Genomic DNA, 12,289 nt, shown 5'->3' on the forward strand with positions numbered 1-12,289 from the left:
TGGCTGAGCGAGGCGCGGGAGCAACACCGAGGGTTGCGATCCCGTTGCCGGTCCCCGGTCCTGTACGGGGGCAGCACTGAGGGTTGTGATCCGTTGCCGGACACGGAAAAAGACAAAAGACAAAAAAAAAAAAAAAAAGAATAAATCTTAGCTCTTATTAACCATGAAGTACTAGATATAATTTTACATATGTGAAGCAGCTGTACTGTTAATCAAGCCTGCTGGTAGATCATTTCCTGTTACTTTGATGTGCTACTTACAGTTATCCAAATCATCTGGGGAAGCTTGTAGTTTTGGATTGTCTCAAATTTGCTCCTTCATTTGAAGCTAATTGCATGTTACATGGCTAAAAGATATGTACACATACATACAACATACAAGGGGTCTTCAGAAAGCTCATGGAAAGATTTGTACTATCTTTTAGTTCTGTTTTCCAAGAACTTTTTGAAGTACTCTTGGATATGTATGTAGGTTTTTCAGACATGGATATAAATAGGAATATTAAAAATTTATTCTCAAGTAAAGCTAAAAGATCTTAGACCCTTTCAACATTATTATATAAACTTTAATGAACTTCTGTGTGATTTAAAGAAAAAAAAACTATTGGTTTATCTAGTCTATTTTTAATCCTATCCACAAAGATCTCGTGAAAGAACTCGATACACTATACAATACACCTGACATTTATTGTCTACTAGGGCAGACATTGTATGACGTACTTTACATGTATTAAGTTCACTTAGTTCTCACAACAATATTGATAATAGGAACTGTTGTTATATCACAGTTGAAGAAACTGGCACTGAGAAAGGGTACCTTGCCCAAAGTTATGTGTAAATCTATCATTGGTTTCATTTATCTGTTTTGAAACATGATTTTTTTAAAACTTGAGGTTAGAGTAGGATACCTTCTTCTTAGTGACCCCTTTCTACTCTAACTGCTCGTGGACCATCTGTTTAATGTTCATCAGCAGTACTTTCCATAGTTCAGCTGTTTGCACAGAACCTTTCTCCAGTCTTACAGGCACCTCCCCCATTGCCTGTGATCACTGATAGTGACTGTGGGACCATATCTGTAAATTCTGACAGTGCACTGGAATGGAAATCTCGGGCCCACATTATATAAATCCTATCCTAGTTATCACTTCCATCTTAAATACTTCAATTAGAATAATTGGACAGAATCCTATCAGTCCCATGATTGTATCTAATATTGTACACAACTTGAATTGTGTCTTATGGATTAGGATGGAATAGCATCATCATTTTAAGAGTCTAATGATAATAGCTAAATTTAAGCACTTCTGGACCCTCTATTAATTGCCTTACAGGCACTATTTCACTTGATCCTCGCAACAAACCTCTAAGTTGTAGATAAGGTATTATTTACAGATAAGGAAATTGAATCTTCCTGAGGTTAAGTGTTTTATTATCCAGGGTTAAACATCTACTGACTGTTGAGCTAGGATTATAAACCAGGTCTGAATCCAGAACTGGAGCTCTAACCATTGTGTTAGAGCCATTCTAAGAAATCCTTTTCCATGATTTTTGTTATTGTGGTAAAAGAGACATCACATAAAATGTACTCTTTTTACCACTTTAAGAGTACAGTCCTGTGGCATTAAGAATGTTCACATTGTTGTGCAGCCTACACCACCATCCACCTCCAGAACTTTTCATCTTCTCCAACTGAAAATTTGTAACCATAAATTATTTAAAATTTAAATATTTTTTAGATGTTTGAAAGTTAATATTATAATTTTAGGAAAACCTTAATGGTACACTGATTTTTATTTGTATACCATCATCATAAATAGGAAAGCACAACTAATTGTAGAATTTATTAAAATTTAAGCTTCTTAGCTCACAAGAACACTGTTTGGGCTTCTTAATAAATAGTGTAACATATTTACCAAATCGTATTTGGTCAAGGTATGTGCCCAGTTGATTTGGTTAGTTCATTCATATAAATCATTTAATGTGAAAACATTGAGGACATAAGGTATTTATTCAGTTGATAGATCAGCTTAGTGAGACTCTGGATCTAAAAACCATGTTTAGAGAGCATTATGTAACCAACAATCTCTTCAGTGATACTAATTCTTTATTCTTTGGCGGTAGATTTGATGGTTAGAAATATCTAAAGTCACTCAGTTTTAACTCTGCAAACAAAAATGGATGATGAAGTTGGATATTCTGCTTTTCATTGATCTGTCAAATTTTTATTTAGGGATTTTTTTTTTTTTACTGTGCAGTCTGCCATTCAGTCTTTGCCAAAAAAATTTGGCACTGATCTGCTAAATTTTATAGGCATTTAAAATTGTATGACTACATATATCAAACTATTTAAGTAATCTTGTTGAATCAAGAATTAAATCAATTAAAAACAAAAATTGAAACTTCTTTAAACTATTGAGGGTGATATTTATGGATAGTGATTCAAATTCCAGAAAACATCTAAGAAAGGGCAGTGTGATCATCATTGCAAAGGGACTGTTTTTTTCATCTTTCCTTTAAATATTTCTGGAGTGCCGTCTGTGTGCTAAGTACTCTGCTAGGCATTAGGGAATATGATGATAGACTTAATGCATTATTCCTGCTCCCTCAGAGTTTAGTTGACATATATGAAATGTATGTAATGACTAAAAATACTTAAAACATTCCTACTTTTTAGGGATCCTCAGTGTAGCTGCAGAACAGATAATACACAAATAAGTTAACATGTATTATGAGCCTTAAGTAGAACAGAAGGTGACAAAATTGGGGAAGAAAATTATGAGAATAACATGGATCCATGTTTAGATGGATTTCTCTGTACATATTTAGGTGGTCCAGATTATACGTGTGTGTAGAGCATTTCTTATATATTTCAGTATTCAGTGCTGTTATTCTAAAGTGTCAGTATTTTTTTTAGACCAACTGGTGGAAATGACAAGTGGACAGCAACAGCTTGTGACTGTCTTTCATTGTACCTAACGGGAGCTGTGGCAACTATAATCTTACAGGTGGGTAGAAGGGTAGACACAACAGATGTGCACTAATTATTTTATTGATGTTTTCATTAATTCCATTTATTTTCATGTTGAGGAAATAATAATAAGCTATTTGGATTTTACTGCAAACTTTGTTATTCTTATTTCAAGGTATAAAGCCTGTTTGATAATAGATGTCCCACAAATGATCATACAAATGAATCAAAAAAAATTTTTTTTATTTTAACTTCTCGGTATACATTGTACTTGATTTTCTTGTCCGTTTACCTGTTCCTCTTTCTTCTCTCCCTCTCACCCCGCACCCCACTACATCATTTCTGTTCATTTGTCTGAACAAATTCAAAGAATTGTGATTGTTGTGTCTTCTTCCCCCATCCTTTATTTGTTTGTATATTTATTTATTTTTAGCTCCTACAAATAAGTGAGAATATTTCAATGCCTAACTTGTTCACTTAATATAATTTTCTCTAAGTCCGTCCATGTTGTTGCAAATGGTAGTATTTCATTCTTTTTTATACCAGAGTAGTATTCTATTGTGTAGACATACCACAGTTTCCTTATCCGCTCATCTCAAGATGGACATTTGAGCTGGTTCCAACTCTTGGCTATTGTGAAGTGCTGCAATAAACATTGGAGTACAGGTATCCCTTTGGCATGATGATTTCCATTCCTCTGGGTATATACCCAGCAGTGGAATAGCTGGGTCATATGGTAGATCTATCTGTAATTGTTTGAGGAACCTCCATACCATTTTCCATAAAGGCTGCATTATTTTGCAATCCCACCAACAGTGTATGAGAGTTCCTTTTTCTCCACAATGTCACCAGCATTTATCATTCTTGGTTTTTTGGATATTAGCCATCCTGACTGGAGTGAGATGGTATCTCAAAGTGGTTTTGATTTGTATTTCCCGAATGCTGAGAGATATTGAGCATTTTTTCATGTGTCTGTTGGCCATTCATATATCTTCCTTTGAGAAATGCCTATTCAGCTCCTTTGCCCATTTTTTAATTGGGTTATTTGGTTTTTTGCTGTAAAGTTGTTTGAGTTCCTTGTATATTCTGGATATTAATCCATTGTCAGATGTATATTTTGAAAATATTTTCTCCCACTCTGTCAGTTGTCTTTCACTCTGTTGATTATTTCTTATGCTCTGCAGAAACCTTTTAGTTTGATATAATCCCATTTGTTTATTTTTCCTTTGGTTGCCTGTGCTTTTGGGGTCATATTCATGAAGTCTGTACCCATTCCTACTCCCTGGAGTGTTTCCCTTATATTTTCTTTAAGGAGTTTTATTGTTTTGGGATGTATATTTAATTCTTTAATCCATTTTGAGTTGATTTTGGTATATGGTGAGAGGTATGGGTCTAGTTTCATTCTCCTACATAGGAATATCCAGTTTTCCCAGCACCATTTGCTGAAGAGGCAGTCTCTTCCCCAGTGTGTAAACTTGGTGCCTTTGTCAAAGATCAGATGGCTGTAGGTGTATGGGTTGATTTCTGGGTTCTCTATTCTATTCCATTTATCCGTGTGTCTGTTTTTATGCTAGTACCATGCTGTTTTGGTTATTATAGCTTTGTAATATAGTTTAAAGTCAGGTAGTGTTTTGCCTCCAGCTTTATTTTTTTGGCTCAGGATTGCTTTGGCTATGCATGGTCTCTTGTTATTCCGTGTAAATGTCTGGATAGTTTTTTCCATTTCTGAGAAAAATATCATTGGAATTTTTATGGGAATTGCATTGAATCTGTAGATCACTTTGGGTATATAGACATTTTCACAATGTTAATTCTTCTGATCCAAGAGCATGGGATATTGTTCCATCTTCTTGTGTCCTCTTTAATTTCTCTCAACAGTAGTTTGTAGGTCTCTTTGTAGAGATTTTTCACATCCTTGGTTAACTTTATTCCTTGGTTAACTTTACATTTAGAGGTATTTTATTTTTTTGGTGGTTATTGTAAATCAGCTAGCTTTCTTGATTTCTTTTTCTGCATGTTCACTGTTGGAGTATAGAAATGCTACTGATTTTTGTGTGTTGATTTTGTATCCTGCAACTTTGCTCATATCATTTATCAACTCTAGGAGTTTTTTTGTAGAGGCTTAAGGCTGTTCAATATATAGGATCGTATCCACAAACAGGGACAGTTTGGCTTCATCCTTTCCAATCTGGATGCCCTTTATTTCCTTCTCTTCTCTGATTGTCCTGGCTGGTACTTCTAACACTATGTTGAATAGGGGTGGTAAGAGTGAGCATACTTGTCTAGTTCCTGTTCTTAAGGGAAAAGCTTATAGCTTTTCCCCATTCAGGATGATATTGGCAGTGAGCTTATCATATGTGGCTTTAATTGTATTGAGATACTTTCCATCTATACCTAACTCATAGACAGTCTTTATCCTGAACAAATGTTGAATTTTGTCAAAGGCTTTTTCAGCGTCCATAGAAATGATCATATGGTTTTTGTCTTTGCTTTTGTTGATGTGGTTTATCACATTTATTGATTTTCGTCTGTTGAACCAACCTCGCATCCCTGGGATGAATCCCACTTGATCATGGTGTATAATTTTGTGTATGTGTTGCTGTATTCTGTTAGCTAGTTATTTTATTGATGATTTTTGCATCTATGTTCATCAAGGATATTGGCCTGTAGTTTTCCATTTTTGATGCATCTTTTCCAGTTTGGGTATCAGGGTGATGTTTGCCTCATAGAATGAGTTTGGGAGAATGGCCTCTGTTTCAATCTTTTGGAATAGTTTGTAGAGAATTGGTATCAATTCCTCTTTGAAGGTTTGGTAGAACTCTGCGGTGAATCCATCCAGTCCTGGGCTTTTCTTTGTTGGGAGCCTTCTGATAATAGCTTTAATCTCTTTTATTGTTATTGCGCTGTTCAGATTTTCTGTATCTTCTTGGCTCAGTTTTGGTAGTTTGTATGTGTCTGGAGATTTATCCGTTTCCTCCAGATTTTCAAATTTGTTGGCATATAGTTGTTTATAGTAGTCTCTAATGATTCCCTGTATTTCTAAGGTATCAATTGTAATATCACCTTTTTCATTTCTAATTTTTGTTATTTGGTTCTTCTCTCTTCTTTTCTTAGTTAGCCATGCTAAAGGTTTGTCAGTTTTATTTATCTTTTCAAAAAAACAACTTTTTGTTTCATTAATCTTTTGTATTGTTTTTCAGGTTTCTATTTCATTTAGTTCTGCTCCGATCTTAATTATTTCTATCTGTCTACTAACTTTGGGTTTGTATTGTTCTTGTTTTTCTAGTTCTTTAGGATGAATTGTTAGGTTGTTTATTTGCCATCTTTCCATTTTTCTGAAGTAAGCTTTTAAAGTGATTAATTTCTCCCCTAGTACTACTTATGCAGTATCCCACAGGTTTTGGTATGATGTGTCATTATTTTCATTAGTTTCAATAAATTTTTTGATTTCCTGTTTAATTGATTCTTGAACCCATATGTCATTAAGTAGAATGTTGTTTAATTTCCATGTGTTTGTGTAGTTTCCGGAGTTTCGTTTGTTATTGATTTCTAATTTTAATCCATTGTGATCTGAAAAAATACATGGAATAATTCCAGTTTTGTTAAATTTGTTGAGACTTGATTTGTGACCTAACATGGTCTATCCTGGAGAATGTCCCGTGTGCTGATGAGAAGAATGAAAATTCTGAGATTTTTGGATGGAATGTTCTGAAGATATCTGCCAAGTCCAGTTGTTCTAAAGTTTTCTTTAGATCTTGTGTTTCTCTGTTGATTTTTTTGCCTAGATGATCTGTCCAATTTTGAGAGTGGGATGTTCAGGTCCCCAAGTATTATGGTGTCAGTGTCTATCTCATTCTTTAGGTCTAATAGTGTTTGCTTTATAAATCTGGTTGCTCCAATATTAAGTGCATATATATTTATGATTGTTATGTCTTCTTGATGGATAGATCCTTTTATCATTATATAGTGGCCTTCTTTATCTCTTTTTGTGGTTTTTGCTTTAAAGTCTACTTTATCTGATATACGAATAGCTACTCCAGCTCGTTTTTCATTTCTATTTGCATGGTATATCTTTTTCTATCCTTTCACTCTTAGTCTATGTGTGTCTTTACAGATGAGGTGATTCTCTTGAAGTTAGCATATTGTTGGGTCCATCTTTTTAATCCAGTCAGTCAAGTCTGTGTCTTTTTATTGGGGAATATAATCCCTTTACATTTAGAGGTATTATTGAAAGGTGTTGATTTACTCCTAGTATTTTATTGATTTTTTTTTTTTTTGTCCTTTTTGAGCCCAACCGCACCGCGCTCAACCAGTGAGCGCTGTGAGCGCACCGGTCATCCCTATATAGGATCTGAACCCGCGGCGGGAGCGCTGCTGTGTTCCCAGCGCTGCATTCTCCCAAGTGCGCCACGGGCTCGGCCCTTGATTTTTGTTTAGATGTCTTAAGTATCTTTTGTTCCTCTCTTTCTGATTTTCTGTCTTCTGTGTTTGTTGGTCTCTTGGAGTGGTAGATAAACTATCTTTTCTCTTCATTGTTAGCATTTTTGTTTTATTGGTAGGTTTTGTTCTTTCTTGAGTATTCATGGCAGTGGTGGTTGTTTTTCAGGTAAGAAACCAAGTACTCCTTTAAGAATTTTTTGTAAGGCTGGTCATGTGGTAGTGAACTCCCACAGTTTTTGTTTGTCTGAGAAATATACTATTTGTTCTTTGTTTTGGAAGGATAGCTTTGCTAGGTAAAGTATTCTTGGCTGGCAATTTTTGTCCTTTAGTATTTTGAATATATCATCCCATTCTTTTCTAGTTTTTAGGGTTTCTGATGAAAAGTCTGATGTTAATCTGATTGGGGCTCCCTAATAGGTGACTTGCGGCTTCTCTTTTGCAGCTTTTAAGATTCTCCCTTTGTCTTTGAGTTTTGCCAGTTTGACTATAACATGTCTTGGAGAGGACCTTTTTGGGTTGAATATGTTTGGGAGTCTTTGGGCCTCCTGAATCTGAAGATCTGTGACTTTCCCTATACCTGGGAAGTTTTCTGCTATTATTTTGTTGAATATATTTTCAATTCCATTTCCTTTTTCCTCCCCTTCTGAATACCCACGATTCTGCTATTTGAGTGCTAAAGGTTATCTGTTTTCTCTCTTAGATTTTCTTCAATTTTTCCAATTCTTTTTTCTTTTTTCTGGTCCACCTGTGTTTATTCAAACAGCCTGTCTTCAAGGTCAGAAATTCTCTCTTCTGCTTGTTCTAGCCTTTTGGTTAGACTCTCTGTTGTGTTTTTTATTTCGGTGAATGAATCCTTCAGCTCCACAAGCTCTGCTACATTCTTTTTCAGGGCATTGATTTCTTTGTACATTTCTTCTTTCAGGTCCTGTGTATTTTTTCTCATTTCTTTGTGTTGTCTAACTGAGTTTTCTTGTATCTCATTTAGTTTCCTTAGAATTGTTTCTCGAAATTCCTTGTCAGTCATTTCAAGAACTTCCTGCTCTGTAGGATCTAGAACTGGAGAGTTATTATTTTCCTTTGGTGGTGATGTACTTTCTTGATTTTTCATATTTCTGGTAACTTTCCTTTGGTGTTTAGTCATTGTGGCAGGGTGTATCACGATCTACTCGTTCCACCCTGATATGTGGCCTGGATCCTGAAAGGACTGCAAATTCTGGACAGCACAGACTAGCCTGGGCTGGGGGTCCCATGGCATGTGCCTGTTCCAGCACAGCTGGCTCACGGCATGTGGGCCTGGCGACTCTCAGGCCTCTCTAAACGGCGAGGAGTGACCTGGGCTGGAGGTCCCATGGTGTCTGCCTGTTCCGGCACAGCTGACTCAGGGCTTGTGGGCCCAGCGGCTCTCAGGCCTCTCTGGGCCTGAATCAAAATATTTATAAAGTAATATTCTTGAGTTGACAATTTGCATGTTAGAAATATAACATGTATATGCTAGAGCACATTTCTGAGGCCTTTTGATATTCTTTTACTGAACTAGAAAGTTAGGCTTCAAGTGAAATCATTTTAACTGTATGTTATAAAATGTGTGTGTGAGACAGTATGGATTTGTGTATGAGAGAGGCATACATCTCTTTAGAACACTTAAACATATTCTTTGCTTCCTTTACTTTTTCTAATTTAAATAAGTTTTATTGCATTAATGATTTGAGTTTTCTTATGTAACTTATTTTTCCATGCCTTGTTTTTCCATCTGTGTAGTTTCTCCATTTTTATAATTTCTTTCATATGAAGCAGAATATATGTTTTGTAGTAATTTCTTTTGCTTTTGTAGGTTAAAAAGGACACACCTTGGATGATATATTTTGATTGTATAATTTGCAGAGACTTTAGAGGAATAGAGTAACTTGTTAACTGGTGTTTTGTCTACCCATTCCCCCAATTCTGGGATAGAAAAAAGTTTTAGTTTGCTTTTTTTTGGGGGGAGGGGGCAAGTTTTACCTGGGCAGTGAGGTCTTCCTTATACATTTCACAAAACAACTATCTGTTTCCACTGACTCTCTTGCATGCTCTGTGATGTATTTGGATATCAAAATAACTTTACTCAGTTGGGAATTTTTTTCTTGTTTAGAGAAATGTAGAGGAAATGCCTACAAAAAGTAAATTGTTTATAAGAAGACTTCATTTTTGTGTCTCATATTTACTCTGCTCTTAAATCACTGCAGGAAAACAGCACAACATGGCCATTACCTGTGAAAATTTTCTGCAAAGATGAAAAAGGAGAGCGTGTTGATGTTTCTAAGTATTTGATTAAAAAGGGTTTGGCTTTCAGAGAAAGGAGGTATAGACTTTTTAAAAAGAAAATTTTTTGACATCAGTTTGTGATGGCCGCTTCTTATGTTCCTGTGTAAATCTTTATATATGTGTCCTTTCAAACCTGAATTGCATCTTGTTTGCTCTTAAAGATGATTTTTAAACTAACCCTGAGGAGCCAGCTCAGACAAATTCTTTCAGAACTGTTCATTTCTTTATTTAGAGCCATCAGTTCTTACATTGTATTTGCTTTTATAGTTTCCCCTTTCCTTTGGCACTTGCACTGTAAACCAAAGGAAAAGAGAACTAGATAGTGGATACCATATCTGAGCCCTTTGGCATCCTTTGCTTAGAAGTGCTTACACTTTATGTTGGAAATTCTGGTAGGTATATACCACAGTGTATTTATATGAAAGAGGGATGAGTAGTAAAAAAGTAATTGAGCTATAATTCCATTTAAAGATGCTATCGGGTACTAACTTTGATGCAGGGGGAGAGGATCAGGATTTGCTGTAGCCCTGCCTTACTCTTTTCTGTCTCCTCCTGGATGGAGAGGTGTATTAGAATTGCAAACACATGTTCTAGGCAGCCATTTCATACCATATATGGCCAGATCTTCCTAGATTTGGTTGCTTTAAATTGTAACTTATCTTATTTGGACCAAGACCTTAGTATGAGAAATCAAAAATAAAATGGGACATGAGATAGTTGGCTAGATGTGGTAGATGCTGGATGAATTGCCTAGGCCTTGGCATACAGCTAGGCTCCACATTTTTAATCCCACATTTGTCTCTTTTGGAGTTTGTTGGCTTTAGAATAAAGCAATTCTTTGATAAAAGAAATATTAAACTGAAAAATGTTAGGTAAGTTAATACTAACATTATCTGCCACTAATTGTGATATTCTTTACTGCTTTTATGGCTCTAAAACTACCAGCTATTTTAAGGCAGGGGTGGGAGACAGGATTAGTTGAGGAATTATGTTAACTGTTTCATCAGTGCTTATTTCCTTTTAAAAGAAAAGTACAGGAACTTAGAAGAAACAGAAATCTGCTGTAATTCTGCTGAAACACAGTCAGTTTTAATATTTCTTTATAGGATTTTAATGTTTGTACTATAGGCTTACTCTTTTTTTAACTGGCTTTGTGTAGTTTGTTTTGTTTTGTTGGCGACTGGCCTGTGGGGACCAAACCCCGGTGGGGATGTTGGTGTTATCAGCAGTTGAGCTAACAAGACAGCCCTCTTTTTTTTTAATTGGAAGGGAAAAACATGAAGTAAAAAAATTGAGTAAATACAGCATATTACCACCAACACCTAATATCTCAGTCGTACCTTATTGTTATTTTAAGAGACTCATGTTCTCTTTGTATGATTTTATGAATGTCGATAACTTGTCCATGTTTATAGGTTCTATCTCTGGACTAAATTAGAATCAACTTGGCATTATATTTTCCAGTAACCTGTAGTTCATTGTACAATATCTGGATATATGTATGAAATTTTGAGGGAAGAGCATGTAGATACGATGTTTATAGGTTCTATCTCTGGACTAAATTAGAATCAACTTGGCATTATATTTTCCAGTAATCTGTAGTTCATTGTACAATATCTGGATATATGTATGAAATTTTGAGGGAAGAGCATGTAGATACAAGGTAGTAATTTAAAACATAAGAGTGAAATTATATTGCTTTTTTCTCATTAATCTCATTTATAATTTAAAATAATTTTCATTATAACTTAAATTATGCTCATTTTCATGTAACAAGTTAGATTAGTATATCCTAGACTAGAGCAAATATTTTCTTTAAATTTCAGGTATATTTGAAGGGTTCTTTTTACATTGTTTTCTCCAGAATTTTATATTTGCTCATGTTTAGAAGTGTTCTTTTTTGGATGTTACAGAATTAATAAATTAGATAACAGCCATTCATTATCTGGGAAGTCTCTGGAAATCCCCCTGGAACAAGAAGATTCAGTAGTTACTAAGTATATTAAAATTAATTTTGACCCTGACAAAAAAGCTGCTGATATAATCAGTGAACACAAAGTGTCTGAATTTAAAGAGAAAATTATAGAACCAAGAACCACTGGATGCTATAAACCGCCAGCTATTCCTAACCTGAAAATATTTGAGGCAATAGTCAGCTGCATTGGTGATGATGGAACTATATTTGTAATACCTAAATTATCAGGTAAGATCTTTTAGGTTATATAGGATTAGTCAGTAAAAGTAGACCTAGCAACTCCAGTTCTCTAGTAAGATAGAAACAGATTGAAATATCTTGGGCAGGCAATTAACCTCTTTGAACCTCAGTTTCACAGGGTTTTTAGGAGGATTAAATGATTTCACGAAATGCACGCAAAGTGCTTTAACAATGCCTAGCACATAAAAATCACTTAATAACTTTTTCATTATTATTTTAACATAGCAATGTCAATGTAGTGTAATTATGTGAGAGCTATTCACAGTATAAGAAAGACATTTGGGGCCGGCCCGGTGGTGCACTCAGTAGAGTGCGGCACTTGGGAGTGTGGTGGTGCTCCCGCCGAGGGTTCGGATCCCATATAGA

General features: G+C 35.2%; 1 protein-coding gene across 1 annotated transcript in view; it reads left to right on the forward strand.

Annotated features, from left to right (window-relative positions):
- Window positions 1-2,913: 2,913 nt before the first annotated feature.
- LOC103610606 (RING finger protein 17-like) overlaps window positions 2,914-12,289 on the forward strand; it is a gene marked incomplete at its 5' end in the record, with an annotated part of 33,597 nt that continues 24,221 nt past the window's right edge. The window contains 3 exon segments of the mRNA XM_008594740.1: window positions 2,914-3,004; window positions 9,630-9,745; window positions 11,622-11,911. Coding sequence (XP_008592962.1) covers window positions 2,914-3,004; window positions 9,630-9,745; window positions 11,622-11,911 — 497 coding nt within the window.

The sequence above is a fragment of the Galeopterus variegatus genome, unplaced genomic scaffold (assembly GCF_000696425.1).
Source record: "Galeopterus variegatus unplaced genomic scaffold, G_variegatus-3.0.2 Scaffold11410, whole genome shotgun sequence".
Lineage (NCBI taxonomy): Eukaryota > Metazoa > Chordata > Mammalia > Dermoptera > Cynocephalidae > Galeopterus > Galeopterus variegatus.